Here is a 26,989-nt window from a genome sequence, read left to right on the forward strand (position 1 = left end):
TCAATGCTCAATTGCATTTTGGAATCAAAGTCCACGTAGTTCTCTTACCTTGCTTACCTATTTGGCTTGATTGGAGGAATTGGCGCCTACTCTTCTTCGTCGGGGAAGTAGTCTTGGTCGGGTTGTACTACTTGATTGTCCCAATTCGGTTCTTGGTCTCTAATTTCGGCGGAGCACCAATCATCAAGTAACATGGTGGCTTCCATGTTTTGCCCGGTGAGTCTACTTCTTCGGTCGTCCAAGACGTTGCTTCCAATACTAAAGGCGGACTCGACGGCGACAGTGGAAGCCGGAACCGCAAAGATCTCCTTGGCCATTGATGCAAGGATTGGAAAATCTTTCTCGTGTGATCCCCACCATTCTAGACGTCGATTTGTTGGGGAACGGGACCTCCTTCTTCCTCATTTAATGAAAAAGTGAGTCAAAATATAAATCTAACTCACTTGTCGAATGTGCCATCCTTCCTCCGCTGCTGAAGCCGTATAGGTCCGCCAATTGGGATTGGGCGTCGGGGTCATCAACTTGGAAGAAGCCAAAGTTATGTGTTTGACGGGGGCGTCGTGGGTAGTGTTGTACTTGGCTTCGTAATCGTGAAAGAGAGCCCGCAAGTCGAACTCAAAATTTCTTTGGAGGCTTGGGAGGTGGGGGAGGTTTATTTGGAATGTTTGGGCAAGGTTTATGTAGTTGTCGTCGCCTTCGTCACTTTGCAAAGCTCGGAGTGGTTCAAGATCAATAGAAGCTAAATTGTTGTAATAAAATTCTAAAATTTTGAAAGTACCAACTAGTTTCCACTTTGGATCCAAAACTTTGGCAAGCAAAAAAACAGTTGGGATCTCATTGAAATACTTGAGTCATTTTTCAACCATGTAATATAAAACACACATTAGCTCAAGATTGTTTGTGGAATTTTTCATTGCAGTTTTAAAACCAAGTGATATGATCATGCAATGTTCTAAAACACGAACGGATGTGCAATAATACACACCCGATAACTCCATAGTGGCATTTCGAAAACCTTTGAATAATTTAAATAAGCTCATGCTTTGTTCCCAACAAGAAGATGTTAGATACAAATCATCAACAGGGTAAGTTCTATAAAAATCAACTAAATAATCTATATGCTCTAATGTAGATTGCAACATGTCATATGTAGAGTTCCATCTAGTAGACACGTCTAAAGTAAACTTTGTGTACCTTATTTTCTTCGAGTGGCAATACTTCTTCCACGCCTTGCCAATTTGAGGCTTCCAGTGGATCAATGATACAGCTGTAGTAATAGGTTGAATATGTCTTTGCCATAAAGACAAAGCATCTTGTACACATAAGTTTAAAATATGACAAATACATCGTTGGTGAAAATACTTACCACTTATCACCGGGGAACAAGCCGCAATTAATCGGATATACTTGCGGTGTTGGCGGTTGCGTTATCAAAACCAACCGAAAATATCTTGTTGCATAACTCATACTCATTCAAAACTTGAATAATTAGAGATGCAATTGCTTGTGCGGTGTGTGGGGAAGGAAATTGTCTAAAACCAATTAAACGTTTATTTAAAGACCAACTATTGTCTATAAAATGACATGAAATTCCCATGTAGGAATTTCGTTGGAAAGAATCCGTCCACACATCGGAGCAAATATTAACTTTGTGCCCCAAGGTGGATAGAAATTTTCCAATCTCCCTTTTTTTGTCAAAAAACTGACGATTGTTAGATCTTTGAGCAGTAGTGGGGGGAATTCTTTTTGCAGCAACATTAAAAGCTTGTTGCATAGTAATTTCATGTTTTCTATCATTAAAAAAATTGAGCGGCAAATGTTTCATTGCCGCCCATCTTACCATGGTATCGGTAACATTTTAAGGATCATATTTAAATAGTGGCGTACCTGTTTGAGACGATGAGCCGGAGGGGAAGTTGATTTGGGTTTGGGACTTAGTATGCCCATATTCCACGGGGTGTTTTGTCTTCAAATGCTTATGGAGAGTACCATATCCCCCACCGGTTCCAAAGGGATAGACTTTATCGCAATATTGCAATATGCTTTGAACTCACTTGTCTCCACGGTAGTGGTCGGATCATTGGGATTTGAAATTACAACCGGTACCTTCTTGTAATGTTTGGTGAAGATATCGGATTTCAACTTGGGAGGCATCTTCTTCTTTTGTCGTCCTGCGGAAGGAGGAGGAGCATCGGCCTCCTCATCATCATTTTCGCTTACTTGGCCGGTGCTAGAAGGGGGGAATTGATGCGATCCATCATCGCCTTCGTCCGACGATAGATTCACATCGTACTCGAACCGGGAAGCCGAATGTGAATGCCCCCCTTGTTGGTCGTCGTCGTCGGGCCCGCCGAGGGCAAGTAACAAGGCCGCATTTCTATCTTCTTCCTCCTACGAAAATTATACGATACGGCTAAGTAAAAATACTAACACAAATGAATTTAATACTAACATAAAAATAAAACTCATTAGAACTTACTTGTGCTCGAAGAGCGGCTCGCCTTCCCACCTCCTCCGCAACTTGTGCTCTAGTAGGGGCACGACGACGACGAGTATCACTTTGATCTTGGGCAAGTCCCTTTCCCCGATCTCCGCCACGACGAGATGAAGACATGATATTTATGGAAATTCAAAGTGGAGAGTAGAGAGTAGTGTGATTGTGTGAATATGATAACGTGAACAACGTGAGTAAATTAGTAGCGCAAATAACGTAAACAACATGAGAGAATGAGGATGGAGAATAGAGAAATTGAGATTGAGAGAGAAATTCTTATTAACACAAGAATGGGGTGAGTAGAAATGAAGAGGATGGGGGGTATTTATAGGGGGAAATTGTGAATAAAAAAAAATCAAATTTTGAAAAATCACGGCGAAACCGCCGGTTTTCGGTGGAACCGGCGGTTTTGAGGACCGTTTTCGGTGGAACCGCCGGTTTTGCCGCCGGAACCGCCGGTTTTCGCCGGAACCCGCCGGTTTTTTCAGCCGAAACCGGCGGTTTCCGTCAACGGTTTCTGACCAAACCGGCGGCCGGGGAAGCGGTTTCTGAAAAGGCTAAGAAGTAGGTCTGAAAAGGTGTCGGGAACCGCCGAACCGGCGGTTCCGGCGAAACCGGCGGTTCGGAACCGCCGGGTACGGTTCGCGAAATATGGGACCCGGAACCGGCCCGGCGGAACCGGCGGTTCCGGTGCCGGTTCGAACCGCCGCCGACGGTTCCGGTTCTGGTTCGGAACCGCCGGTGACGGTTCCGGGCCGGTTCGTCCGGTTCGGTTCGGATTGGTGACCTCTAACTCCGACATTTATGCTATCAGAAATTCAAAGTTTAGAATTTAGTAAAATTACAGTCTTATTAATAATTTTAATTTTTAGAGTCAGATGCCAACATGTAAATATACAGAACGTGGCATGATGATGATCAGAAACATCAATCAACGGCAAGAAATTAACAAATAAATTGATAATACAATTATTTATTTATATAGGTTGATGTGGTGGTACAGTTAAATCATAAATTTAGTAGTATTGTATATTTGAATTGATTATTGATAATTGAATATTGATAATTGATTATAGATTATCGTTGACGATTTGACTTTTGGTTACATAATCAGTCATCGTTCCGGCAAAGCATCGAACATTCTACAGGCAACGATACCATCCAAGAATCTTCTCGAACCCACCAAATCCCCAACCTCCTTAATCTTATTAATTCAATCCAACCCCATTTCCTCTTCAATCAATTTCTTCTCCAATGGCCGATGATCACGCCGTCACGCTCTACAGCAGCGCCACCATCACCGACACCAAGAAGAACCCCTTCTCCCTCAAAGTCGGCATGGCGCAGATGCTCCGCGGCGGCGCCGTCGTCGAGGTCACCTCCCTCGACCAGGCCAAGACCGCCGAGTCCGCCGGCGCCTGCTGCGTCGTCGTCTCCGATCCGCCTCCGCCGCGCGCTGGGATCTCCCGCATGGCCGACCCTTCTCTGATCAAGGAAATCAAGCAGGCTCTGTCGATTCCCGTGATGGCGAAGGTGCGCGTCGGCCATTTCGTCGAGGCGCAGGTCCTGGAGCAGATTGGGGTCGATTACATCGACGAGAGCGAGGAATTGGGGATCGCCGACGAGAGCCACTTCATCAATAAGCACAATTTCGGCGTCACGTTTGTCTGCGGCTGCCGCGATTTGGGGGAGGCGCTGCGGCGGGTGAGGGAGGGCTCCGCCATGATTCGGACGCAGGGCGAAATTAGGGGCTCCGGCAATGTGGCGGAGACGGTGCGGAGTGTGAGGAAAGTGATGGGGGAAATTAGGGTTTTGAATAACATGGATGAAGATGAGGTGTTTGCCTTTGCCAAGCGAATTGGGGCGCCGTATGATATTGTGGTGCAGGCGAAGCAAATGGGGCGGCTTCCGGTGGTGCATTTTGCTGCCGGAGGGATCACAACACCGGCTGATGCTGCATTGATGATGCAATTGGGGTGTGATGGGGTGTTCTTGGGGCAGGAGGTTTTCGACTGTGATGATCCTTACAAGAGGGTTAGATCCATTGTGCAGGCAGTTAGGAATTACAATGACCCGATGGAGCTGGCGCAGGCGAGCAGTGGTTTGGACCACGCAATGGCAGGATTGAATCTCGATGAGAATAGGGTCGAGTTTGGGTCTGGAGATGCTTACTGATTCTGTGAGTTCTAATGCTTTTGATTCCTAGCTTTCGAGCATGATGAGAAATGGTGTAAGTATAATGTTTGTGATTTACAATTTGCCTTGTTACATTGATGTTACTTCTTTGCATGATGAAAGAATAAGAGTTATTGACCTTGGCTTGTATGATTCTCTGCTTAACTGATAGGGGAATATAGTTCTAGTTCATCACTTTGCACAACCCCTGTCGAATCTTGTACTATCAAATTTAAATGTACTGCATTTTGTTATTGAAATTGATTTGTTCATATCTATCCTTAATAACTCCTGGCTTGTAAACTAACTCTTGTAATTTTCCAGAAACATGATTAGGCTTGTAAACTAACTCTTGTAAGTAGGAAGATGGTGCTTGCTTTTTGCAATGAACGAACATCGAGATGCGATAAAAGTAACATGGTATAGTAGAGGCGGTTTCAATCTGAAATAGGGACACATAAAAGTAGTTATTGTAATCTGTAGAAAATAATGGTACCCGAATACATCATAGTTTGTGGTGAAGGTGCTTCACACACAGGTAAATAAAGACAAAACCATGAACCCCCTAAGCATTTAAAATATACTCAACTCACCTACATATAGCTTAAGAGGGCAGACACCTCATTGAACTGCGAATACTGTCTGATCTCAGTTTCCTCATGGAACCATGGATGCTCTCTGAGCCCAGTTTCCTCATCGAACCATGAATGCTTTCCGAACCCAGTTTTCTCATGGAACTGTGGATGCTCTCTGAACCCAGTTTCCTCATGGAGCCATGAATGCTTTCCGAACCCAGTTTCCTCATGGAACCGTGGATGCTCTCTGAACCCAGTTTCCTCATGGAGCCATGAATGCTTTCCGAACCCAGTTTCCTCATGGAAACGTGGATGCTCTCTGAACCCAGTTTTCTCATGGAACCATGGGTGCTCTCTGGACCCAGTTTCATCATTGACTTGTGAATGCGATCTGAATCCAATTTCCTCATTGACCCATGAACATTGTCTGAGCCCGATCTTCTTATTGAACCATGAATGCTATTGCAACCCAATTTCCTCATTGAACCATGAGCACTGTCCGAACTCAATCTCCTCACCAAACCATGATTGTTCTCTGGACCCAATTTTCTCATTGAGTTGTGAACATTGGTTGAACTCTGTTTCCTCATTGAACCGTGAGCATTGTCTGAACCTACTTTTCCCACTAAAGTGTGGACACTGGTTGAGCAACTCAGTCTCCTCATAGGACTGTGAACACTGGCTGAACCTAACTTCCTCATCGAACCGTGAATGCTTGTTGCTGAGTTGAGTTTCTTCATTGAGTTGTTGATATTTCTTGATGGCTGGGGAAGATTGAGTTCCTGGTAGACATTTTTGGAGAATTTGTCAACAATATCTAAATAAGTCGGGCTGGTGAGGAGGGAGTAGCAATGAACAACTTCATCTATGTCCTGCACATGATTCCCGTCACTCTCATCCATCATTTCCAATTCTTCCATCTTCTTTGCAAAGTCCTCCGTTGCCAAGAAACTAGACTCTTGCACCTTCCCTTGAAGGCGTGCTCTTGCCTTCTGGTCAGCTGATCGACGAACACTCATGGAGCCTTGTTCTCCATTTGGTTGCCCCTTCAGTGCAAGTAGGGCATCTCTCCTACTCGCCACCTCACTGGGATCCCAGTGTTGAGAGGAACTTTTGCACGAACTGTCGGTCTCCTGCAACTTGGGGCCGATCTTGCTGCTACCGGAGAAGATGGGATTAGCGAAAGCATTTGTAGGCAGCTTCGCGTACCCTCTTAGAAGTAAGGACCTTACATTTCTGAAAGCTCTGTGAAAGAATGTCTTGGTATCGTGAAACGTTTCTTTAACCTGCTTCTGTTTCGTTGTGCTAGTGTCGCCACTCATCTTTATGTCTGCAGCGACACGAAACTTCAGATTCTCGGGGTAGCAAGAAGCTGTAGTAGTGATACGAGATGCAAAAGGGCAGGGAAGATCGATGTAATAAGAGTGTGTTGAGGTTAGATGCAAAGTGTGGGTATTGAATGAAGGAGAAATGGTGGCAATGGCATGTAGTAATGGCTGTGCAGCAGGTCCTAAGACATGTGTGCAGCAAATGGGATCTTGGAATCAGTGAATGATCCATTTTAACACAATAAATGAGCAGACCTAATCATTGTCCTAACTGGTTATTCTAAAAATGCTTAGGGAATATAATTTTGTCTGGAATTATAATGGGGAAGGAATTTTGAGCGTAATTGCAGCATTTAAATTGGGAGGTAGGAAGTTATTATGGCCCCTACCTCATTAGATGATGCACATTGTTTGAAAAATAGGATAAAAAGGGACCAGAAATTGATTGAAACTGGAAATGAAACCCAATTTTTAATGTATGCTTGGTGCTGTCATTTTCCTACAGTTCATATGCTGAGACTCATTATGGCTGGCTATGATCATGGTGGTGTTAGGACAATTTGAGCTCTTAACTTATACCGTTCATCACCTGCAACTTATGGAAATAGCTTAACGTATGGTCTTTTGATTTTGATAAAAATTGATAGGATTTTGGTTATAGTCTCTGAATTTTACTTTACACATCTGAGCGTTGCATAGAAAAAAACTCATTTCAGATCACTTGTTGTAATAGCACCCACCAAAAATAGACAAGCTGGACATATACATGTTGCCTGACAAAATTGCAGGAATTTAACAAAATATTGTACTATAAAATACATTGTGTTGCTGTGCCCATAAAATAAATAAGGCCATCCACAACGCTGTTCATATACCGTTCCTAAACTGTTCCTTAAACTACTATTTGCGGGGCCCACTGTACTTTTTTACTCCATTCCTTAACTAAGGAACGGAACCTGCAATCCTCCGTTCCTTAACCGTTCCTTAAATTACTATTCATTCAATTTCATTTTTTATTTTTATTTCCAACTCAATTCAATTAAAACAAACACACACACTTTATTAAAAAACACACAACATTAAAACAAAATTACAACTTAAACTTAAAAAAATAAAAAGCACACAATTAAAATCCTAAAAAAATAAAAGTACACAATTTTAATAATTTCATCCGCCAAAGTTTGCCCAAATGTGCTCAATTTCATCCACCGGGCAATTCTTCCATTGCCAGTGCATGCAATCGACGTTGCCGAGCATCCCGGGGAATCCGTGCATTGTTTCGTGAAGGTCGAGCAGGAACTGACAATCGGTCGTGCTTGGCCTCCGGAGAAATTCGTCGGTGAAGGCTGCCTGTACGCCTTTGCAGAATTTGAGCAAGCACATTCGCCCAGTGCTGTCTCCGATGTGGAGGTATTCGTTGGGAGCGTCGTTGGGGCGGCGCGGATTCTTCCTCCTCCCGTCGTCGATCTTCTTCAAGGATTGTTCCAATATTTGACGCATTTGTTCAAAAGGATCCATTAGTTTGATTAAATTTGGGAGAAGAAAAACATAGTTGATTTGAGATGAAAATTGGGGTGGAAATAGAGAGGATTTGAGAGGAATAGATGTGTGTTTGTGAGTGAAATGAGTATGAAATAGGAGTATTTATAGAGTAAATAAATTTAAAATAAATAAATAAATAACGGCAAAAAAAACGGTAACAATATCGTTGCAATTTTTTTTTATTATTATTAAATTCGAATTTTTTTTAAAAAAAACGAATTATTGCGTCACCGTGACGACGCCCACTCGCGGGGCAGCCCGGGACGGCATGGGAACGGAACCGCGACGAAACGCAGCGCCGTAACACGTTCCGCTACGATTTCGTTCCGAAGGAACGAAACGCGGAATGCCCGCGGCCCGCGTTGCGGGTGCTCTAATGCCTCAACCACCTAACAATTAATCGAATGTTTGTGACCCAGTGGTTAATAACATGTTCTAACTATTATTATTGGATATGCGTTTACTAATGATATAAAAAAAATACTTCTTTAGTCAAAAAAATTCTTCTTTCATCCCCTCCTAAAAATAGAGACTATTTTCTTTTTGGTCCGTTTACTTAAATTATAAATTTTCTATTTAAGAAAATTTCTTCTGTAGAAATGGGTTATATTTTTCATTAACACACTTTTCTTTCTAATTTCAATTTCAATTACAATTAGCACAGCCCTCCATACTATTCACTTCCAAATTGCCCTCAACTTATTATGCTATTCACATTTCACTCCTAAATGCCTCCCCTACTTTAGAGCATCTCCAATAGCGGCGAGCGCACTGGCTAGCCGAACCATTGCAGCCGGCGAGCGCCAAATCGGAGAGAAAAACGGTGAGCGCACGCCGCTCGGCGATCTCCTGGCCGCCATTGCAGGCTCCAGATCGGTGAGCGATCAACGAACGGGATTTTTTTATTTATTTAATTTTCGAAACACTATATATACGCGATTTGGACTTCATTTTCATTTGCACCACTTGTTTTTAACGAGTACTCTCTCTATCTTAATTTATGTACAAGAGCAACAACGCGAAATGGAGCACAACAACGAGTCTACTCCAATGACAAGCGGGTCTCAAACTCCGACGGTACCCGCGGGAGGTGGATGGGGTCTGATGCCCGGGCTCGCGTTTACTCGCCGCACTCACTCGGTTGGTCAAAGGCGGGCGCAACGGGCTCGCCAGAGGTCCGAGGAGGTCCAGTCTCCATCCCCCACTGTTGGCAGCTCGACAGCCGACCTCGTCTTCTTGGCGCGTCAACAAACGCGGACTCAGATGTACAAGGTCATATCTGACTGGAAGAATGCCACTGTCCCCGAGGAGAAGAGTTTTTTTACGCACTGCTCGTGAGTATGCGAGCTGATTTGACTGCCGCCGCGACATAGGTGGGGGGCTCAGACGCGGGCTCAGATGCCGCAGATTTGGGGGTCCCGGATAGCGGCGACGACGGCGAGGCGTGAGACGGAAGCGGGGGGCTCGTGCGTGGAGTAGGAGTTATTTTTAAAATTAATGTAATTTTTTTATTGTAATTTTTTTAATTAATGTACTTTTAAAAATTTTAATATTATTATTGAATTTTCCCTTATATGTGTCGTTAATTTAATTCCGTATTTTGTGTGATTGTTAATTATTTATTTTTAATAATTTTGTTTATTGTGGCTGGGCTATTGCTTGTCCAGTTGCTTATCCTGATGATGTGGCAGGAGGAGTTTTAGTGCTGATGATGTGGCATGAGAAGTTTGTGGTTGGGCTATGACTGGGCTATTCTTATTAGAGATGCTCTTAGTTTCTCCCACTGTCCATACAACAAAAGACTGGATCCACTCCCCATATGTAGCAGACCAGTCTCTTCGCTCGTCGCCTTCCACGTATTTAATCATGGTCGGACTTGTATGAGGAAAATTGATAAATAAATTATTGGAGTCTGTTTTATGATATTACTCCTTCAGTCCATGATTTTTTTTTTAACACACACATACATCGGAGTTCATGATACATTGGCAAGCTAACTGGCCCTTCCTAACCCCCGTGGCTCGTGAACTAGCCTCCCTCCAGCCGGATTCGGTCTCGTGAACTATAGCCTTGGTCAGGCTCGTAGACCAGCCACCCTCCGACGGGTACGGCCAGTAGACCAGCGCTGTTCCGGACAGGTCAAGGCTCATAAGCTTGCCAAGCCCCAAGGCAACAAGCCTTGTAAAGGCCCACAGGGGAAATTAATCCCAGGTTGCACCATCCAGGAGGTTTAACACACACATACATCGGAGTTCGTGATACATTTGGCAAGCTAACTAGCCCTTCCCAACCCTCGTGGCTCGTGAACTAGCCTCCCTCTAGCCGGATTCGGTCTCGTGAACTAGCCTTGGTCAGGCTCGTAGACCAGCCACCCTCCGACGAGTTCGGCCCGTAGACCAGCGCTGTCCCGCACGGGTCAAGGCTTATCAGCTTGCCAAGCCCCAAGGCAACAAGCCTTGTAAATGCCCACAGGGGAAATTAATCTCATGTTGCACCATCCAGGATTCGAACTCAAGACCTCCTGGATGGGCGGTATCCTTGCCTCCCTTCTCCAGTTGAGCTAGGAGTCATGGATCTCCTTCAGTCCATGATTAAGTGTCCTAAGTTTATTTGACAAGAGTTTTAAGAAATGTAATAAAGGTGAGTTGAAAAGTTAGTGGAGTATGAGTCCTACTTTTATATACTCTCTCCGTCCTTAAAAAATAGACAACATTTGAAATATATTCCATCCGTCCTTAAAAAATAGACAACATTGGAAATTACACGAGTTTTAATGCATAACTGATAAAGTAATAGAAAGAGAAAAAAAGTTATTGAAGTATTATCAGCGAAGAATGAGACCTACCTCATTTGAAAAAAAAATCTTAAATAAAACTAAGCTATTTTTAAGAAACATCTCAAAATGACAAATGTGTCTATTTTTAATAGATAAGAGAGAATATTAGTTTTAAAATAAAATCTGAGTGGGATGAGTTAGTGAAAGTTGAAGTCCATTACCGAAAGTAGTAAAAAATAAATGAGAAACTTAATTGGGAAAAGACGAAAAAGGAAACTTGAGACTCTTATTCGTGGATAGGAGTACTACTTTAGTTTCGGATCACTCTATCCTATTTCCAATTTGTATTTTAAGAAAGTTTGGAATATCGCACACTTGTTGAAGATAAACCCAGAAGTGAAGATAAAGTGGTCAAGTCTCTCGAAATAAAAGTTTGAGAAATACTAGTTATGTAATCCTAAAGTAACTATGTATAGCGACATTCTCTCTATAGGAGTAGCAATTGATCAAAAAATAAAACTAGTAAAACTTTTTTGTTCAAATGTAAGAGTTACCCAATCCAGTGAAAGTTTAATCTCCAGGTAGAGAATCTGAATTCATGGGATAAGTTGAATACAAACAGGAAAAGAATTGAAAATGTGTCAAATAAACTTGTAGTAAGCATTCTTTTTTTAAATACTTTGCATTTATAAAAACACTTCATTGCCATGAACAAATTAATAATTAGACAGGCCAAATAAAACCAGTTTAAGTCGTATCATCAAAAACACTTTCATGCCATGAACAAATTAATATACAGAATCATAGTACCAATATTGACAATTCCCCGCCATTTTGGCCAACAAAAAAAAGCAACGCCGAGACTCTGAATATAGACATCGACAACTCTTTATAAGGGGAGACGCACGAATTAGGATGAAAAAAACACACCAAGAAACATGCACATTCAAGCGAACTGGTCTTCGATTCATATGTATCAAAATAGTTGCGAGAAAAACCACAAAATGTAACAACTTATATAAAAAAAGGTGCTGAAATGTCAATCCCAAAAATCAAACTGTCCTCTAAGATCGAAATAAAGATAAGGAGTACCAAATGCACCCTTGACCTTAAGCAGAGACAGCTGCGGCCTTCTTCCTTGGTGTAGCCTCGGTACCTATATTGGTAAGCATAAATAACAAGCAACAACAAAGACTGGAAACTGGAAACAGAGAAGGCAAATGTAAAAATGGAAGTGTTCAAACCTTCTCTGAAATTGGTCTTGAATCTGCGGGGTACATTGCGTAGGTACCTCATGCGACCAGTTCCGGTGGTCTTTCTACGGATGGCCTTCACACTCCAGTTGTCTGAACATTTGTACACATCATCGTCAAGATCACCAAGAAAAGATGCATCTCCAACAGTATTGAATAAAACAATAATACGACGAATAACTTCATTAGCTCTATTAATTAACAAAGGAAGCATTAGGTTGACATGTTTACTAGTAAACAAAGATCATGTCTAATCTTATCTCCCTTTAGGTTTCCTCTTTCTCAAGCCGTGTAATTATTTCGGGATTAAATATTTAGTGTGTTTGATTCATGAGATTCAATCCCACAACTCAATCTAAATCTTAATCTAAATGGATAATCATGGAATAATTAGTCATAGCTAACCCCTTCACTAAAATAATCTCATAACTCAATCCTAGATATTATATCTTAGGGAGTATAATTTTATCTAGCAAACCGAACACCACCATATTGTATACATCTCAACTACACCCCTATGATGAAATTTATTTTGCCTTATCTCATATAGTGTATCTCACTATTATGCAACAATACAATTTAATTCCTAACCAATGGTATAGTGCAGCGAGAGCTCTAACCTAATGCTCAAGTATATCAATTATAGCGAATTCCTAAAACTAATCAGGCCATGGAAAAGGATCAGCAAACTTTATTCATATACAATTTGCAAAAATTCAAATCACAGCTCCGTATAAAAAATGAGAAATGACATACATGTCCTCTTGCGAGCAGCGGGATAAGCGCAGGCGGAGCAGCGGCTCTTCTGCAAATGGAAGCTGCGGCGGCCGCACCTCACACAGAGTGTGTGTGTCTTGTTCCTCCTCTTTCCGAAACTCCCGGTTCCCTTCGTCTGAAAACATCACGCGCAAAGAGGCAGCGATAAGCATATTGTGTGGCTCTAATAATTGCACAGATCAATCGGAATTATAATAGAAACAGAAATTGAAATATGACCATTGCTGTCGCGCTGCTGCAAAAAGCCTAGATTGTGCGTGTGCGGAGGTCGGCGTTTGAATATATAGAGTAGCGAAGTGCTATATGAAGTAGATTAAGAAGAAGGGTATTAGGGTTTGGGTTCTGAAGAATAATGGGTTATTAATGGGCCTTAACTATTGGACTTCAACTTTAGTATACATTTTTTATAAAATTTATTTTCCGGACTGCGTCATTCAAATGGAAAATGAAGTTATGCTTGAATTTTAGGAGTACTAGATTGTGTCAATTTCCCAATCCTACTGGACTCTACTAATATCTGGATTATGGAGTATATTTTTAGTAGTTACAAGGGTATCCACCGGTGGGACTAGTGACTATTTTCCGCACCAATTTGTAGGCAACTGGATGGATGGGACAACATTATAGTTTTAATTTACTTGTAATTTGACTTTCATAGTTAATTGATTTTGTAAGATATATTTTTTCATACTAACTAATACTCCTTTCATCTTATAAAAATTGAGGCCTTTTCCATTTTATTTCATCCCATAAAAGTAGTATTTTATTTTTGGTAATCTCTTTCTCTATTAGGCATTGATAGTACTCCAACTACTTTTTCTTTCATTGAATCCATGCTATCCCAAATGCCGAAAGGAGTATCTTTCACTTTTACTCTATGTAGGTAATCATTTATTTTAGAATATGGTAATCAAAATTTTAAGTTTTTTAATCTATATAAATAGAGTGCATCTTTTATGAATGGATTTTGTAGTTGTATTTGAGGAGTAAAATTATTCTAAACAAGAATAAAAAATGTTTATAAAGGATTGAAAAGAGAGATTTTTGGCCACAAGAATAAAAAATGTTTAAAGGATTGAAAAGAAAGATGTTTGGCCAAAATACTGCATTTTCTGCGCAGCACACCATCCTTGCCCATATTTTTGCACCTATGTCATCAGTAAATCAACAGAAGATGGCTTATTCCGGTCAGATCACCGGAGTCAGCAGCGGTTTCCCGAGGAAATGACACTCCAAGTTGGCAACAACGAGATCAGCCATAGTCATGCTCGTCTCAACTGTGTCAGTTCCAACATGAGGCAGCAGGACTACATTCTCAAGCTCCAACAACGGCTCAGGCACGTCAGGTTCATTCTCAAAAACGTCGAGTCCGGCGCCACCCAGTCTCCCTTCACATAATGCAGACACAAGTCCGTGTTCATCAACAAGTGCACCTCGTCCTATGTTGACAAGGACCCCTTGCGGACCCAATGCATTGATAACCTCCCGATTCACAATGTGTTGTGTTTCATTTGTCAAGGAGCATGCCACAAACAGGATTTGACAGTTAGCAGCCAGATCAACAGCATTGGAGTAGTACCTGTAGTTCGCCGTCTGTCTCTTGGTCCGGGAATGGTAGCTGATGGTGCACCCAAACGCCTCAGCTCTTTTAGCTATAGCAGAACCAATCCTGCCTAGCCCGAGTATGCCGATTGATTTTCCACTGAACTGAAAATGTAGACAGTAAATCAAATAGACAAACATGAACACAAACAATAGTTTACCAAAAAAGAGATAAAGAATGCGAATAAGGTAAGAAAGAATATCACGTAAACACACTCGTGATTTTCTTGTGAATGTTAAAGAGGTGTTTTGGGTCGTTGATCATTCGTTTGCTTGTAAAAGATCAACAATTACAAGGAATTTGAGCCACCATTACTGAAATTTGGGTACTCCCATATAACTCACAAAATCAACTCTCCCTGTCTGAAGTCTAGTAGCATAAGATCATGGTGGTAATTGTTGAATCAATAAACCAGGAACAAAAAGTTTGTTTTGATTCTCAAATTCGAGAATGAAGAGGCTTCCGAAACTAGTTCAAACATAATCATGAACTTAACTAATATCTTAATCATAATCAATACTTTGCAATTCATGGAAGCACAATCAAGACTTGTTCGTCTAGTCCACCGCAGATCATGTAATAAGAATAAAAATCAAACCAAACTACAGTGATGAACATAGTTTGTTTTATCAGAAAAGCTTGACCACATTTCTACCTTTCATAATCCAAAGCTCAACACAGAAAGAACTCAAACATAATCTCTAACTTTCATATTTCTTCACCGAATTTAACATAATCCATAAAGCTTATCAACTCAAATCAAGCTTCTGGCTGTATCAAATCAAGCTTCTGGCTGTATCCAAGCATACCCCAGCTTTAATCCACAAGCTCAGAAACACATTTAGACATGCATTAAAAAAATTAGAGCAACACAATTAAGGGACGCGATTCAGCTACACAGAAACACAAATTTGAAAGTATAACTAATTAAATACAATGCATTATCGAAAGAAGTAAAATAGGCATAAAATGCCCCAATTTCACAAACCTTAGTAGTCAGCTGAAAATCCCCATTTTTCCACGATCCAGCGGTGACAAACGCATGGCACGCGCATATTTTCCTCAATGTGGCGAGAGCCAGGCCAATTGCTAGGTCGGATACGTCTTCCGTCAGCACGTCGGGGGTGTTGGTAACCCTAATTCCTCTCTCTCGGCACTTTTCCAAGTCGATTTTGTCGAGGGCCGACGCTGTAAGTGGAGACGATCTCGAGGCGGGGGAGAGAGTCAATGAGTTTGGAATCGGCGCCGATTTTGGCGTCGCCGACCACCGCTTTCACTGAGTCGGCGAGGGACTGAGATGATTCCCAGAGCTTGAAGAGTGTGAAGCGCTGCTGGAGCTGTTGCTCAAGGTAGGCTGACATTGGAGTGGTCATCATCACTCCCACGTTCTCCATTTTCCCTCTGCACTGCAAAACACAGCTTGATTATACGGAAAATTACTACTTCCACCTATTACAAATATCAGTATTGATTTTATGGATTCCCTTTTTTCCATTCAAAAACACCCTTGGTATTTCATTCTTCTAAAGTCTTATTTTGACATACTAATAAAGATGTAGTATATTTTTAGTATAATACAATGTTACAAAATGTAAAAAAAATTGAAAAAAATTACAAAATACTCCGTATTAATTTCATTTTATATGTTAATTCATAATGGAATGTAAGTGTAATAATTTAGTGTAGTGTAAAATCCAAGGATGAATAAACGGCTAGTATATTAAAATCTCTCATCTAGCCTAGTGGATGTCTTTTGCCTTTTACACCTAAACTCATACCAGTATTTTGTTCTATTCATTTTTCTCCTTTCTTTTACCTTTTAGAATTATCTTATGTTCGTTTATTATATTTTAATAAACGAATATAAGATAGAACGGTTTAGTTATAAATATAAGCATTCTTTATGTTTTAATGAATTATAACCGATCAATTAATAGACTAATTGATAGTATTGTTCAATTATGTTCAAGGGAGGATGTTTTTCTTAGTCGATTAGCCGACATTTTTGTTTTGGTTAGAATTGAAACAATTAGCTAAGCACTCTAGTCAAGTCCATTTACAAAGAAAGGGAAATAAATAAACAGGACTTTAAATTATAGATGACCAAAAATGAGACATTTTTTTTGGACAAAACTTGAATACTCTATGAACTGTTTTTAACTTTTATGAATTCCGAACAATTGAAGAAGAAGCAAGAACGATAAAGTGCGAAGGAGATTTACGTGGTTCGATTCAAGAACATACATCCACGGGCGAAAATTAACTACTACTATGATTTTTATGATATGGAAACATACTATAATAAATTTAACTCTCTTGGAATCAAGAACAAGAAATGTATATGCTTCTTCCCATGTTGATGAACAAAATGTAACGGTATGTTATGTTCGGATCTTTGGAACCTCTTTGATCAGCACCAGCAAGCCCAAGCTCTCGATCCAATTACACGCAGCTCGAGTTCCCAACTGTACATTAAGTTCAAATGAACTATGACCTTTTCAAAAAGATTGGATTTTGCATAATAATCAAATGTCTTATAGATATTTCAAATGATAGATTCTGATAAGGTAATATCCTAATTTGAATTAAACTATGCAAATCCACCCCTATCCATTAAAAAAATCTAAAAATAACATAACATCAATAATTTGAAATGATCCTTATATAGCTTGTGGAGTTGGATGATGCAAAATATTATTGGCTCTCTGCCTTTCCTCTAGCACAAATCTTGTGAAACCAAAAACCACCACTAGTTTTACAAAGATGGGTAAAACCATGGAGAAAAACAGAATTAGAATTACAAATAAAAATCACAAGAATAGAAGGCCTAAAAAATGAGCTGTCTTAATCTGAATTAGCTGTAACATGCACCCCACGTTCCTACATCATCTCACGTTCATAAACAACAATGGAAAAACAAAGTTTGATAATAATCAAAACCATAAACATAAACACAAACCAACAACACATTCATTCCCCCCTAAATCCTTGCTCCCAACTGCACAACAATCAATCATCATCTCTCTAATCCAAGATTATTGTGAGAGAAGCAAACAAAATTAACAAGTTGTGGTTGGTCCGAGCTTGGATAGTAAAACTAAAAAACACAAAAATGGTGCGCGCGCTAGAGGAGGAGAAGGAGCATTTGCGAGCCAAGCTCGGCCAGTTTAAGGGCATGTTTGATGGGATCAGACAAACTAAGAGTTTGGTCATTGAGACTAATGGAGGACCTTCCTCGCCCAGCGATCGCCTCTCCAAGAGCCAGGCTTCGAGCCCCCAGACCGATCCTAATGACCAGCAGCAGGAACAACCCGTCCCCCCATCTTCTGATAGTGAACGGGCTGAGCCTTCCCGCCCACCTCCCAGTGACCCCCCCGCGCCTCAGCCCAGAGGGCCCCCGTCCGATCTGGACATGATGAAGGAAAAGTTTGCAAAGTTGCTTCTAGGAGAGGACATGTCTGGGGGTGGAAAAGGCGTCTCCTCGGCTTTGGCTTTGTCTAACGCTATTACAAACTTAGCAGGTACTTAAATCAATCCATACAAATATATATATCTCTCCAAAACATAATTTATGTTGATTGAATTCAGCTTCTGCATTTGGAGAGCAAAAGAGATTGGAGCCAATGGCACCAGACACAAAGGCAAGGTGGAAAAAAGAGATTGATTGGCTCTTATCTGTCACTGATCATATTGTTGAATTTGTTCCTTCTAAACAAAAGGCTAAAGATGGTAGCAACATGGAGGTCTCACTATTATCTTTTTCTCCTCCTTTCCTTCTCTCTCGTATTTGAAAGCTAAACACATGCTTGACTACTCCTCACCAGATCATGATAACAAGACAGAGAACTGACCTTCACATGAATGTTCCTGCCTTAAAGAAGCTGGATGGCATGCTCCTTGTAAGTAGGACCAATTATTATCATCATCAATTCCTCAATTTTCTACGACATTGATTCTTGTGATGGTGGAACAGGATTGCCTGGACAACTTCAAGGACCAGAACGAGTTCTACTACGAGAAGGGACCTAGCAACAACGAAAAATGGTGGATCCCGACACCAAAGGTGCCTCCCAACGGCCTGTCCGAGGTTACAAGAAAATGGCTGCAGTATCAGAAGGACTCTGTGCACCAAGTTCTGAAAGCAGCGATGGCCATAAACGCGCAGGTTTTGACAGAGATGGAGATCCCCGAGAGCTACATAGAAGCTCTTCCAAAGGTAGGATTGGTAGTTTAAGGCATTCATTACATTTGTTGCATGATTTGGTGTGGTGTGTGCAGAACGGGAGAGCGAGCCTCGGGGACGCAATGTACAAGAGCATCACGGACGACTTCTTTGACCCGGACGTGTTCCTCCAGTCGGTGGACCTGTCATCGGAGCACAAGATCGTTGACCTGAAGAACAAGATCGAGCAATCGGTGGTGATATGGGAGAGGAAGATGAATGCCAAGGACAACAAGTCTGCTTGGGGATCAGCTGTGAGCATGGAGAAGAGAGAGATCATTGAAGACAGAGCAGAGACAATCCTGCTCATTCTCAAGCATAGGTTCCCAGGAATCCCTCAATCTGATCTAGACATAAGCAAGATCCAATACAACAGAAACGTGGGGCACGCGATCCTTGAGAGCTACTCAAGAATCATCGAGAGCCTGGCCTTCACCGTGCTCTCTAGAATAGACGATGTGATGCTCATTGACTCACAGGCTAGGGGCGGGGACGAGGAAGAAGCAAAGACGACGCTGCTGGATTTCATGGACTGGGAGCCCGACACCAAGAATGCCGATGCTGATGCCAATGGCAATGGCGATGCTCCTCCTCCCGTCAAGGCAACCACCATTATCACTAACAAGAGATTCCTAGATAAGCTTGAGACCTTGAGTGGCCTGAAAAGTCCCTCCTCGCGCCATTAGTGCTAAATCTCATTTGCTTTCAATTTCAGACTTATGTATGTATATATAACATTAACTTAGAGGGACTAAAATCCTAATCAAACTTCTACTTTCTTCACCTTTTTCATATGTTACCACAAAGAAATGGATTTTAACTATCCAAGCAACTCATTGTACAGAAGAGTGCAACTATTGTTGTAAGTTTATCTTTCTGGTTTATAGCAGGCACCAATGATATATATCGATCCAATGCATGAGCAGTTCCTATTACATATATAGTTCAATCTATTTCTCTAGGTTGCGCTAATTTTTATTTATGTAAATATATCCAATGCATGAATAGTTCCTAAACTACATAGTTCAATTAAATTTCCTAGGTTGGGCTAATTTGTGGAATGTGTTAATTTGAAAGAAGACTGAGTCGGTCGTCCAATATATTTCCCTTCAAGTTGTAGCTACTCAAAATGAACAAAATTCCATAGGTTGCGCTGATTTGGATTATGTGCAAGCTCTTGGTAATTAATGATTTTTTATTAGAGTTTTTAAACAAAAATACAAACTACTCCCCTGTCCCTCCGTCCCACTTCAGCAATCTCAGTTTTTAATATTTGTCTGTCCCACATTAAAAGTCCCAGTTAGAATTTTCGATAAATAATAATAAGTCTCACATTCCAATAACTCTATTCATCTCACATTTTATTATAAACTAAAGTGTATATATAAATGAGATTCACTAATCACTTATCTTTTTCACCAACTTTCCTTTTAATTTCTTGAAACCAACGCACAACTCAACTGAGATCCCTAAAGTGGGACGGAGGGAATAGTATTCTAAACGAGGAATTAAGTTGTTTACTTCACTTATTTAACATACCAATTACTGAGTAATAATAATTGGTCATCTAAAACTAAATAATTTAACATAATATTTCCTATTTAGTTAATCCCAACCTAAATACCAAACAGACCCTTAAGGGATAATCTCTATATTCATGGCAAGTTAACAACCCTATATTAGTTGTTATCATAGTGTTTATTAGTGTTAACCTTTCACTAAATGTCTCTTCTTAAATTCCCAAAAAAAATCGTATATAATTTTGCCCTTAATAGTATAAATTTCTAGCCCTACCACCGGCGGATCCAGGGGGGGCAGGAGGGGGCGACCGCCCCTTCCCGGCCGTTCGGAGAGCCTAAATATCCCTTATAATCGATCCGGAAATAGCAAAAATCGCCCCCTCCGTGCATAAAAAAATATGAGTTTTCAATAAATATTGTATTTTAGTTAGTAGCCTAGTGGTTATGTTCTTGGACTTTTAACCAAGAGGTCCATGGATTGACCTCAATAAGACCATTTTCTATTCTTTTGACCTTTCTTTCTTTATTTTATCAATTCATATGACTTCTTATTACCAAATTAAACCATTGAAATACTTTATGAATCTATATTTTTATTACTTTACACATATTATTTTGTTATACTATTAATTTTTTAGTTAAATATTTTTTTAATACTATATTTTACTATTTATTATTAAAAAATACTTATTTTATTTAATTTTTATTGCATCTTATTAGTATATCAAAATAAACATTTGAAATATTTATGGAGTTTAAATATTTGCTATTTAATGTAGTATTATTTTTTTTATTTTTAATTAAATATATTATTTAATTTTATTCTTAAAAATTATATTAATTTTTTAATATTTAATTCCGTCCCCTCTGTATTCGAGTTCTGGATCCGCCACTGAGCCCTACCCATGTTCATATCATTCTCAGCCAACTTGTAATTCCACGTTGACATGGTAGTGATGCTTATTCATCATATATTAAAAATCCTTTATCAAAAATAAGAACAAAAAAACCTGTTTTCCACATTTTTGCATGGAATGAAACTTATTTCTTGAATACTATGAAAACACAAGAGCTTTGCACATATTTCTCTAGGTTGCGCTAATGTTTTGCCACGTGGATTCCATTGGATAACCCTATCCCCTCATTCCATCTGCAGACAATAATTTACACTCACTCGTGCTTTACATCGTGGAGTACTGATTAGTGTACACATGTACTTCCCATTTTAAATTGATTTGTACTAACCAATTTTATTTCTTCTTTTTTCCAGAACCTTATTTGGGAGTAGTATTCCACAATAACTCACTTTTAGATTATTTGCAATTTTGCACAATTATTTTTTATATTATCTCACATCTGAATTTTATTGAAATAAGAGTATATAATTGGAGTTTGACCTATTTATATTCAATATTCATGTATGTACTCATGGCATGCGCATTAAATAGTACGATTAACATACTATACACATATATACGGTGTACATTAATATTTTATTAGAATTTATAATTTGAGTTGAGGAGTCCAGTCCCATTACTATTGGTCATTTATTCCATATTTGAAAATTAATCATAATAGTAATAACTAATCTTCCCAAAAACACCTCCGGCCACATCATAAGGACATCCCAATGCACTACCACGTCATAAGGACATCTCACTGCACAATGCCGGACATCCCGACGGACATCCACAATAATTATAAAAAAATATATAAAAATCGGGACGTCCGTCGGGAACCCGCATCTGCCTCGCGCTCGCCTAATAGCGGACGTCCCGCACGGGTGTCCGGCACGCCGGTCCGACGTCCGCCGGGACGTCTGCAGCTTGCTCTTTGGTATGCCTATGGATCACGTCACCACACCAGTACTAATTTATTTTTAAAGTTTTAAGGCCATCCACAATAGGAATAGCCCAGCAATAGCCCAACCATAGCCCAGCCACTGCCACATCATCAGCACTAAAAATCCTCCTGCCACATCATAAATAGCCCAGCCATAGCCTAGCCACATCATAAATAGCTCAGCCACATCAATAGCCACATCACTAATAACAATTATATAAAATGACATAATTAACAATCACACAATATACGGAATTTAATTTACGAGACATATACGGGAAAAGTTTAATAATACTATTAAAATTTAAAAAAGTACAATAATTTTAAAAAAGTACATTAATTTTTAAAAAAAATACATTAATAAAAAAGAGTGACAATTCACTCCTCGTCTCCGTCGTCGTCGCCTCCGTCGCTGTCGCCTTCGTCGCCACCATCGCCGCCGCCACCATCGCCGTCGCCTCCGCCGCCTACGCCGCTGCCGCCGCCACCGGTCTCCCTCCGTATAGCCTCCAACTCGTCCTGCAGGCTCATGAGCAAGGTTTGAAGCACGCTCTTCTCCACGGGATCCGTCGCCACCCGCCATTCGGCCATCGTCTTGATCAACTGAGCGCGCGTTTGGGCGCGAGCGAAGAATTTGAGCTCCTGGGTGGATTGGCCAAAGGGGGATGCCGACTGGACCTCCTGGGAAGCCCCGGCGTTCCCTCTCGCCGCCTGCTGAGCGCGCTTGCGCCCAATCGGGCGAGGTCGGCCACCGACCGAACGCGGCGTGGGGAACTCCTGCGTCGTCTCGGGGAGGTCGTGGGAACCTCCGCTGCTGCCGCTGTAATCGCCGGTGTAGTTCAGTCGTTGCTTCTTCGGCCAGCCAGAGTCGACACCTACTCGGAACTTCTCGGACTCGCTCAGTACAAGATAGCAGTTCCAGTAGGTGAAGTCCTTGTATAAACCCTTCAGTGGGAAGGCTTTCTCCGCTATTCTCCTGCAGTCATCCTCCGTTTGGCCACTGCTCATCATGCGGAGTGCGTTGGTGTACAAACCCGAAAATCGGGAGACCGCCGCCCTGATTCGGTTCCAGCCCTTCCGGCAATCCTCCCCGTTGCGGGGCCTCCCCTCCGGGCAAAATCTCTGGTAGGCTGCTGCTATCTTGCCCCACATGTTGACGATCCTTTGCTCGTTCGAAACGAGAGGATCGTCGCAAACACTCACCCACGCCTTGCTGAGCGCGACGTTCTCGTCGTCCGTCCACCTCCTCCGTACCTCCTCCTCACCCGGCTGCGACGACTCGCCGACCTTCTTCTTGCCCTTCTTCTTTGGGGCGCCACGCCCCGGCACTGCCCCCCCTTGAACTAGAGTCTCCGGAGCTCCGAGAGTATCAAACCCCAACTCATCTAAGGAGAAACTATCAAACCCCAAGGGTGTTTGGGTCGATGTGTGCGAAGACCCAGTCGAAAAATCAAAACTGGGGCGATAGACATCCCCCGCCGTCGCCGGGGACCCCCCAGGAGTCCCCTGTGTAGTCGGTACGACCCCCGGAGTCCCCTGTGTAGCCGGTACGACCCCCGGAGTCCACTGTGTCGCCGGTACGACCCCCGGAGTCCACTGTGTCGCCGGTGCTCCCCCGGGCATCATCTGCATCCCGGGTACCCACCCCGGTATCGGCGGAAACCCCCCCGGTGGACTCCCCCCCATTGGGGCCCCGGGCATCATCTGCTGCCACGGGTACATGTTGTAGTACCCGGGCACCTGACCCCATCCACTTCCCACAGGGATCGTCGGAGTTTGTGACCCGCTACTCCCGGAACTAGGCTCGTTGTTGAGATCCATTTCCATTTGTTGATCTTGAACAGAAATTAAGATAGAGAGAGTACTCGTTAAAACAAGTGGTGCGAATGAAAATGACGAGCAAAGCGCGTATATATAGTGTTTCGGAAAAAAAAAATTAATTTCCGCCCAGCGCTGCAATAGCGCCGAACGGACCGCCCAGCCGACCGCCCAGCGCCACGCGACCGCCCAGCGCTGAGCGGTTTCTCTCTCCAATCGCCCGCTGGGCGGCTGCAATAGATCGCCCAGCGAACCGCCCAGCGCCGGCGCTCGGCTGGGCGGTCGCTGGGCGCCTATTGTGGATGGCCTAAATAAAATCAAATTCTCCACAAAAAGTCTTGAGTCTTGACTTCTCTCTCCACGGCAAGGTGACTTCCAATATTAGAGCTTCCTATAAATTTGGGGACAAATTCAACGCATAATTGATAATATCCATCACCACTTTACTCCGCTGAATTCTGGGTTAGATGGCTTCAATCTTGACAAGGATGCCTTCCCCACCGTTGATGGTGGTCAATGGAAGAAAACCCATTTCTGGGACGCCTCAGAGATTCGCATTTCCGACAGCCAGAGGTATCCCCTGCTTTTGCTTTTCTGAATTGTTACTGAAATTGAAGTAGTTTTAGTTGGTGAAGATAATTTTGCTGTAATTGAAACCTTGCCACGCTTCAAATTAAAGTTAATTCCGTCTCAATCTGGATTGGAGTCCTTGGATGATCAAGTTGTATGAATGGGGAATACTCTAAAAAGTATGTAGCATGTTCAAGTCAGCTTATTGATAATTTAGGAGTATGATTTTGAAGATGATTTTAGTGCTAAAATTAACCCCCAAATGAAGCATATTTTCTGCTTATAGACACTGATGGTGTTATAACTCTTGTTTTGAAGGTTATATCAAATGCTCACTTTAGGAGTTATAATTTTGAACTAGCATATGCTTTTGGCTTGGTTCTTTTGTTTCTTTACATAGTGGATTCTAGAGGCTTGCAAGTACTGTCATGTAACTATGCGCGTGTCGCATTACATTTGTAAATGCGAAGGCATGGGTAGAAGATTATGGTACATCTCAAAATCAGTACTCTACATTTCGACTTGTATTCTTGCATTGGTGTTTTATTGTATGTTGATGAATTTAATGTATTTTAGAATGTTATTTATACCAAACTGCCCAAGTGTCACGTCACGTGCCAGATGCTAGACATTAACTATATCTGTTAAAAGCTATTCTTGTGTCTGTAATGGAACTAAATTTTCTTATTTAATGTCTAGTAGAGAGACTCCATCGCTTTGGAGTGATAGCAAAGGCCACTGGAGAAAGCTCAGAATCTTCGATTGGCAAGTCCATTCAGGATATTGTGAGTCATTTTCATAATCGCCTGAATGCTCCCCTGTGTCAATATACTGATTCCCCCACATCTTTTCTCTTCCTTCTTTTTGGAGCTGATCTTCTTTACTTTTCAACTCCTTTGTCTAGTGGGAAAATTCTGAAGATCGGGTGGCTCTGATTGGTCTAGGATTCGCTGGTGTTGTTGGTTTCTGGGCAGCGGTTAATATTGTGACGGTAACATCTTTCTGTTCTTGTCAATAGATAACGAAGAACTTGTTTTCAAGTAGTCCGTCTGATATCTGCTACATAATGACACTAGAAAAGATGTGGCAAGGGGAAAAATGTAAACCCACACAACCATGAGGGTTTATTCAGTTAGTACTATTTGCCAATAGTTTGAAGTAAAATCCACCAGTTTCGTGTCAGGGGTTACTTGGCTGTATTCTTCAACTAATTTCATAGTTTCCACAACTTCAACAATCTTAATCATGCCAGCTATAGTTATTCCTCCTTTTTCTTCATTCCGCCATTTATGTAGATGTGAAATTATAATCTTTTGTTCATATTTTTAATAAATGCGACACTTCTGTTTTCCAGAATTTTTTTAGATGAATATGGTTGATATATAGAATGGGTAGTTTTTGCCACACTTAACTTTATCTTCTATTCTCAGAAGACTATTTGTTGCTCTTTTTAGCATGTCTTTCATTTTTCTATCGTAAAATATGACTGCTTTCCATTGCTTTTGTTGAAAATTTTCATTATCCTGATTTTAAAACAGGCCATTGACAAACTTCCTGTTGTTCCAAGTTTGCTTGAGCTCATCGGGCTGTTGTTTGCTTCGGTAAGTGACCAATATTTCCATAGTTCTAGGTCTTACCTCAGGGAACTTCTCATCCGAAGGGAGGTAGACTAATCAATAATTTCATATTTCAAACTACTAATATTTGAATTTTGATTTCAGTGGTTCACATACCGATATCTCTTATTCAAACCTGACCGGTAAGATAACTCCTCAAGTCGTATCATTGCATATTTGCATTCGTATACTCTTTGCTAGTTAGATCATCTGTGATGAGTAATATGAACTCCATGATAGTTACCTCACATATCTGTTGATTCATCAAGTTCAGAAGCATTAGGGCAGCACATTCGCCTTGCTTCATCTTTGCTGTATATATTGTCATATCATCACTTAGAATTTGAAATGCATCCTTAAGTCCGCCGTTTTAGTGTTCAAACGATCTTTTCAGAGTCTTTGCAGGCGCCATTTATGCTAATTACTGCCTTCTCTTTCTCTGTATATATAGGCAAGAACTATCTCAAAAAGTCAGCAAGTCAATATCAGATATATTGGGGCAGTAATGTGAAGATGCACACAACTTTCTACCTCATTTTGTAACATGTGTGATTATAAAGGAGAGGTGATCCGTGTTGTATTCTGTGTAAATGTGTAACTACTTTCTACCTCAATTTGTAACATACTGTGATTGTGATTGTGATTGTGATTGTGATTATAAATGGAGATTCGAATGAATATTTTTTAATCTAAGATATATGTGAAAAATATATTTTGAACGATTGCTAATGTTGATCAGAAGTTACTAAAATCTCAAGTTACATAAGATCAAATATTTTCAATGCAGATATATGTAGAATATCTCAATTTATGCATTACATTTTTCCTGCAAAATTTTGAATGTGAAAAAAATGCAATTAAGATTTTGTTTGAAGCCT

At 41.1% G+C, this 26,989-nt stretch overlaps 5 protein-coding genes and 1 pseudogene across 6 annotated transcripts; 3 read left to right on the forward strand and 3 right to left on the reverse strand.

Annotated features, from left to right (window-relative positions):
* The first annotated feature begins 3,605 nt into the window (after window positions 1–3,605).
* Window positions 3,606–4,954, forward strand: LOC121789419 (pyridoxal 5'-phosphate synthase-like subunit PDX1.2). The gene has a single exon (XM_042187893.1). It carries the CDS (start codon window positions 3,749–3,751, stop codon window positions 4,667–4,669), a length of 921 nt encoding a protein of 306 aa, XP_042043827.1. The 5' UTR covers window positions 3,606–3,748; the 3' UTR covers window positions 4,670–4,954.
* Window positions 4,955–5,031: 77 nt separating this feature from the next.
* LOC121789418 lies at window positions 5,032–7,414 on the reverse strand. The gene is made up of 2 exons (XM_042187891.1): window positions 5,263–7,414; window positions 5,032–5,111 (listed from the first exon to the last, which is right to left on the reverse strand). Exon 1 carries the CDS (start codon window positions 6,564–6,566, stop codon window positions 5,274–5,276), a length of 1,293 nt encoding a protein of 430 aa, XP_042043825.1. The 5' UTR covers window positions 6,567–7,414; the 3' UTR covers window positions 5,032–5,111; window positions 5,263–5,273.
* A 4,421-nt stretch (window positions 7,415–11,835) lies between these two features.
* On the reverse strand, window positions 11,836–13,246 carry LOC121789417 (60S ribosomal protein L37-2-like). The gene is made up of 4 exons (XM_042187890.1): window positions 13,140–13,246; window positions 12,900–13,035; window positions 12,135–12,236; window positions 11,836–12,046 (listed from the first exon to the last, which is right to left on the reverse strand). Exons 1-4 carry the CDS (start codon window positions 13,140–13,142, stop codon window positions 12,000–12,002), a joined length of 288 nt encoding a protein of 95 aa, XP_042043824.1. The 5' UTR covers window positions 13,143–13,246; the 3' UTR covers window positions 11,836–11,999.
* A 732-nt stretch (window positions 13,247–13,978) lies between these two features.
* On the reverse strand, window positions 13,979–16,010 carry LOC121789410 (annotated as a pseudogene).
* Window positions 16,011–17,469: 1,459 nt separating this feature from the next.
* Window positions 17,470–19,573, forward strand: LOC121789413 (rop guanine nucleotide exchange factor 12-like). Its single transcript, XM_042187888.1, has 5 exons — window positions 17,470–18,044; window positions 18,112–18,266; window positions 18,348–18,422; window positions 18,497–18,739; window positions 18,802–19,573. The coding sequence occupies exons 1-5, from the start codon at window positions 17,636–17,638 to the stop codon at window positions 19,429–19,431; spliced, it is 1,512 nt and encodes a 503-aa protein (XP_042043822.1). The 5' UTR covers window positions 17,470–17,635; the 3' UTR covers window positions 19,432–19,573.
* Window positions 19,574–24,261: 4,688 nt separating this feature from the next.
* On the forward strand, window positions 24,262–26,804 carry LOC121789412 (protein CURVATURE THYLAKOID 1C, chloroplastic-like). Of its 2 annotated transcripts, none has more exons than XM_042187886.1 (6): window positions 24,262–24,498; window positions 25,195–25,280; window positions 25,400–25,486; window positions 26,034–26,096; window positions 26,217–26,254; window positions 26,563–26,804. In XM_042187886.1, exons 1-6 carry the CDS (start codon window positions 24,393–24,395, stop codon window positions 26,615–26,617), a joined length of 435 nt encoding a protein of 144 aa, XP_042043820.1. In that variant the 5' UTR covers window positions 24,262–24,392; the 3' UTR covers window positions 26,618–26,804. The 2 variants fall into 2 exon arrangements, with proteins under 2 accessions (XP_042043820.1, XP_042043821.1); XM_042187887.1 differs by having other exon boundaries at window positions 25,198–25,280.
* Window positions 26,805–26,989: the final 185 nt, after the last annotated feature.

This window comes from Salvia splendens, unplaced genomic scaffold (genome assembly GCF_004379255.2).
Source record: "Salvia splendens isolate huo1 unplaced genomic scaffold, SspV2 ctg232, whole genome shotgun sequence".
In the NCBI taxonomy this organism is placed as follows: Eukaryota; Viridiplantae; Streptophyta; class Magnoliopsida; order Lamiales; family Lamiaceae; genus Salvia; species Salvia splendens.